Source organism: Micrasema longulum, unplaced genomic scaffold (assembly GCF_059751315.1).
Source record: "Micrasema longulum isolate JH-2025_06_02 unplaced genomic scaffold, ASM5975131v1 h1tg003386l, whole genome shotgun sequence".
NCBI lineage: Eukaryota > Metazoa > Arthropoda > Insecta > Trichoptera > Brachycentridae > Micrasema > Micrasema longulum.
In genome coordinates, this window is record NW_028280454.1 from 40,001 (window position 1) to 45,901 (window position 5,901).

The window sequence follows — 5,901 nt, forward strand, 5'->3', positions numbered from 1 at the left end:
TAAAAAAACGTAATTAATATAATTAACCTAATTATCATTAACATAATAAACAATATTAAAATAATCATAAAAAACAAAGCCAATTTATATAGACCAAATTTCATAAACAGTACACACATTTTACCTATTTGGCTTGATCCCCTCATCGATCCGTGCGCAACCCACCTTCACTATCCATTTCTTGACAGCAATTTTATATTGTGAGTACTTACTAATTGTCCTAATGAATAACGGAAGTAGGATTGTACACTTTAACCGAGTAGTAGGCCAATCCTCTTTGACCGAAGGTTATATTAAATTTATTTTTTTTGCAGAATCAGGGTGGAGTATTTAGTAATTCTTGTATTTGTGAAAGAAGTTATAGAAGGAAGAGAATAATGTTTGTGTGCGTATAGTAACATAGCTTTTACATAAAGTTGTTTTATAGATTTTACATTAAGATTTTCAAATATACCGAGGGTGCTAGTTTTGATTGGGACTCTTAAGATAATTTTTATTAAAGCTTTTTCTGCAAATATTATTTATATATAGGAATTTATGATATTACTATCATCTTTTCGTCAAGATTTATAAACTTTATTTTTTCTTAGTAAAATTATGATAAATTTCAATCTCATTCAATTAATTTAACGGAAACGTCACATTTATTTTTAGAAAATATTATCCTATATTTTTTATTTTTTTATTTAATTTCATGAATTTATTGCATAAATAAACATACATATTTAATACTAGGGAATATTTATAAAACTAGTGAATTAGAAAACTAACAAGGAGCGTCCTCTGGTTAGGATAGTCTCCATCTAAAATGGCTCAGCCTGTTCTCAGATAGAGATATTTTATGTTTTTTTAAGTATAAGTTAAAAAAATGAAAAAAAATTATCCTTTACTAGTCACATAAACAACATTACTAGTAAATCATTGAAAATGTTAGGCTTCGTGTTACGTGTGACTAAGGAATTAAAAAAACATAGGCACTTTGAAGTTGATGTATACTTCATAAGTGAGAAGCCAGTTAGAGTATAACTCTACAATATGGACTCCTTACCACAACTGTCACTAAAATTTTTTTGAAAGAGTCAAAAAAAAATCTTAAGGTACTCGTTTATAAATTTTAAACTTTGAATCAGTCATGAATTTTTAAATTACGATTTTTTAATAAAAACATTAAATTTGTTAAAACTTAACGATAGAGAAAAAAACTGACCATTTAAATTTATTCATAATTGTAAATTAAATATGGGATTGCTCTATCTCTTATCAACTGCAGGGTGCCTGGAAGAATGACTAGACAGGTGGCACCGTCTTGTAGCAACAATTTACGGACAGTGTATACTTGTAATGCCGTATTGAACAGACTTTATGAACTCGGCAAAAAATTAAAAAATCATTAAATGTTTTTAGAGTAATTACATTTTTTTGTTTTTTGTCAAGGGAGGTTTATACAATTGTATCTTTTATATTATTATTTCAACTTCCGTACCCGCAGATGGAAATAAAACGCACATCAAAACATCCCTGCGATGGATTCAAATTCTTACCAATTTTTCTTTCAGTTTTCTAATTTATATAAGACGTGCTTTACATACTATAATATCCTTTATACCGACCTTAATGCATTGATCGCAATCAGCGCAAGGGCTAATTTTCCCACCATTAGAGATTTCATCAACATCATCTTCAGCATGCTGAGGAACACAGGAATGATAGCGGACTGGATGATGAAGGGAACGATGAAGAGAGGCAAGATTCTCTGCATCAGCTTCTTGTTTTTATTCCCCCCTCCTCCGGAAGATCCTCCTCCACCGCGACCTAAGAGAACAATACAAGTTAAATCGTTCTTAAATACATTGTTATGACACTATTCTACATTCGATACAAGACCTTGATATATCTCTTTTGTTTTTTTAAATGATGAAGTTGTATTTTTTGTAATCTTCAAATAGATATTTTCACACCAGACTTGTGAAGCTAAATTTGTAAAATATACTGCATTTAAATACAAAAAATATTTATCCTTGCTACGCGAAGAAAGAATGTGACGCCAATACAGCAATATATGTATAATAGAGAGCACAAAGATAGAACTTATAACAAGGAAGACAAAGACGCTGTTCTGTGGCCGGTATTTGTGTGAAAAATATTCGGTCGGTTATTGACACTGATGGGGGGTGTACGCACGTAAGATGACCGGTGTATTTATGATTTTTAATTTATATTGCTATAACAGAGAGAAATTATATATTCATTTTTATGAATTATGGAGAAGGAATTATTAAACGGTATGTCCCCATGTTTTTATTCAAATATCGGAATTTTAGAATATTACGTATTTTGCTTGTGGTAACACGATGTTACATCACCGCGCGCAAAGGAGTTATTCACCACAGTCTTTTAAGAGTTAAGGCTGAATTCAAAAGGATAGGCGGTGTTTGAGAATTTCTTTGAATAGGTATTTGAACATTGGTTTTCTGTGAATCTCTCGCAAACGCCTCCCCGATACTGTGCGAAAAAGATAACTGCATGTCGGCCTAATTTTGCCTAACTAAAATCGACGCTTCGCTGTCCCGTTTTTCCCGCCTCAAAACTGAAGCAATTTTGTTTCTTTTTTTTTTAAGTATCAGAATGAAATTTTCTGTGTCGGCACCATTTCCGTTTTTCCGAAGAAGTCGGATAAAACTGGGCACCTTTTTGGGTTTTTGGATGGTCCTAGCTCCGATAAGAAACAATTTATTCTAAAAGCAATAATTTATAAGGACTCGCCAATGTTAAATATTTATAATAATGGAAAAAATACTGCTCTATTGCCAAAATCCAGGGAGAAAACACGGGAATAAGTTTGTATGAAGAAAGATCTTCCCGCCTTTCCTCTCAAATGGTAATAAAACATTATCTTTCTTGCAATGATTTCCCTGTTTTTATCATTTATACAAGATATCCTTAAGTTCAACTCTGCATTTATTTTAAAAAGATGTATAAGTACGTTTGGTAAAAAATAAATAGTATTTTCTTGAACTCGCTTGTAATAAACGCCCAGTGCATTCATTTTCGCACGCTCACGTGAAAACTGCCTGCGGCCGAATTTGTGAATCGTCCAGCGTTGTCCCGCGCGGTCGAGGCTGTTCACGGAGCTGGGACAAGACAATATTGTCATGTCTATTAAATAGTCCACATGTAAACGATGCTTTCAGGTGGCATTCCATGGACCGTGGTGTATCACAGTGTCTCTCAAATATCTCCATAATAGTAATATATGCGTTCATTAAACCAAATATGTTTGTATTGTAATTTTTGTAAAACGTGTTTTTGCCGTATATGTTAAAAAAAAATTATCCAATATAACGATTGTAAGTGAACGATGAAAACTTCCTCTCGATTTCCTTTTTCGGGATTTTTACCTAAGAGTAACTATCGTGTAGAAAACACTCCTCCAGGTTCCGATTCTATTTTACAAAGAAAACTATTTTCTTCATCCACTGGATATGAAATAAATGTTTTTTTTTAAACATAAACATTTGTGTACCTTAAAGCTGAAAGGCTGGAAGTAAAATTTTTTGCAAAATTTCAAGTTGAAAAAGTTCATTAACATGTGTTAATTTTTTTAAAAAGTTCTTTAGTTGGTGTGAGATAAAGGAGGTCATATTGTAGTCTTTTTATGTTATTTTGGTTTCCTGTTCCCCATAATTGTTGCATATAACATATTTTAGATTTGACATAGGCTTCGTACATAATTTTAATTAAAATAAGCTGCGGTACGTTAAAAGTCAATACTTTTTATGAAATTTCGATGATAAATGTGAAAAATCTCACCGTTCTCACAAAAAAAATAGAATAGACATTCGAAATTAGACCAATAGTTTAGAAAGGCGATAGATAGATGATACTCATAAAATAATTGTACTCAATAAATTTACGGTATCGAAAAATAAAAATAAAATATTATCACCAAAAATAAACCGTGTTAAAAATGAGTAAAAGTATACTGTTTCTTGAAGCGAGTTAGCGAGCTTTTTTTAAATGTTTATTACATAAACTACATAATACGAGTGACTTGTCTCGTGATCTAATGTTTCTGCTTCGATCCCAGATAGGGTTGACATGTAAAATATATTTTTTAACATGCTTTAACACTAAAATCTTGAAGCGTAAACTAATCATTATATAAGTGATAATAAAAAAAGGATACGCTGCGATTAGTATACAAATGCAATGTCTCATGCACCATTAGGATTATTTTGTTTTTAATAAAATATAAGTGTAAATTATTATGAAAATAAAACTTTGTTATCAGTGTTATAAAATTTTATTTTTTTATTAGTGCATGCCGATTCAATTTATTATATAATATAAGTGTGACGAAATCAGTAACAATCCTTAATATTGATATTAATAATGAACTCCTTTATCCACTACATTTTTGGTAATAGATTTATCTGGATAATGTGTAGTCTGCCCTACTAGTGCAATCTGTTTTTATGCAGATACTTTTGTAAGCAATGCAAAGTAAAACCAAAACATGAATATAAGTAAATTTATTATATAATTTTAATTATATGTTTTATTTAAGGACGTGTTTAAGTATTTTTTTTTAATATTCTCCACCCAAATTCAGTAAATATTTGCAAATTTGAAATGAAATTTTTTAACGTTTCGTGAAAATGTAAAATATCAAAATTCCATAATAAGGATGTCTCATTTATTTAAAATGAAACATTTTGTAATTTTTACCACATAAGAGTTTAATATATTATAACACAACTAGTTTCAAGTTTTCTGAATTACCCATCATACAGTTGTGTTTTAATATATTAATCTCTTATGTGGTAAAAATTACAAAGCGTTTCATTTTAAATAAATTCAAAATGTTTTTCCACAAAGTAAATGCTGAAACTATCAATAATATAAGGATGTCTCTTTTTGTATATCTCATGTAATATGTGTAGGAAAAACTAAAAATCTTTTTGATTGTAAGATATAAATGAGACTTTTAAAAAATAAATTCAAATGAATTACCTTCAAATCTTTGTTCCGGAAACTGAAGTTTAAAATTCAAATATCCGGCGCCATCTTCACTCCCAGAATAACTCATTAAAATGCCGTCCATTATTTCAAGGGCGCCACCATTTCCAGCGCGAAAGAATTCGAAGTCAGCTTTTGATTTCATTTCAGTACTGTTATTAGAAGAATCATTGAAGCAAGAAATTATTTTAGTACAAATAAAGAACGTTAAAATTTGGATCAGTTGTGTTTGTTGTCTCATAATGACGTCACGTCGCGCCGGTGGCACTTTTAGGAACTATTTTTGACAGATGAATTATTAACGATGTTTTTGCGATGTTTTTTGTGGTTGTACAGAAACGAGTGGTTATGCGATGCAACAGCCTCTCTGTACGGCTTTTCCTAAGAAACTGGATCGTTCGTGAGTCTTGTACGCCTGTAAAACACGCAACGGTTAAGCTACATAAATGCAAGAATGGAAGTTTCGCTTGGATGAAAATGCCGTTTGCCGCCAGTGTAGAAACACTTGATAATCAAAACCATGTTTTAATGTTTTTTTTACATATATCTTTGAACCCCTGTATTTAGCAGCCATACTATTTTATTTTTAATTTATTTTATTTTGTTTTGCACTACAACAGACCAGGTGCCCATATTACAGTGGTGAATTACAACACAGAACACCCAGGCCTGAGAAAAATTACGTTTTTTTATTGTTATTTATTTTATTTAGTTCTATGAGTAACATAGTCTAATACATATTTAGAACACAATATTTACATTTATACTTATTCTAACATTATTTATCACTATTATACACTTAATTTAATTTTTGTCTTCTCACCGGGAATTGAACCTGAAACCTTCCGTGCGTGAGTCAAGTGCCTTAACCATTTCACCACA

General features: G+C 30.8%; 1 protein-coding gene across 1 annotated transcript in view; it reads right to left on the reverse strand.

The window, feature by feature from the left end:
• The window catches only part of LOC148270811 (uncharacterized), a 9,175-nt gene extending 3,700 nt beyond the window's left edge, over positions 1–5,475 (reverse strand). The window contains exons 1-2 of the mRNA XM_088242177.1: positions 5,014–5,475; positions 1,611–1,812 (exon numbers count right to left, since the gene is read on the reverse strand). Of these exons, the coding sequence (XP_088098303.1) occupies positions 1,611–1,812; positions 5,014–5,260 (449 nt within the window). The 5' untranslated portion in view covers positions 5,261–5,475. The remainder of the gene's footprint in view (positions 1–1,610; positions 1,813–5,013) is intronic.
• Between the last annotated feature and the right edge of the window lie 426 nt (positions 5,476–5,901).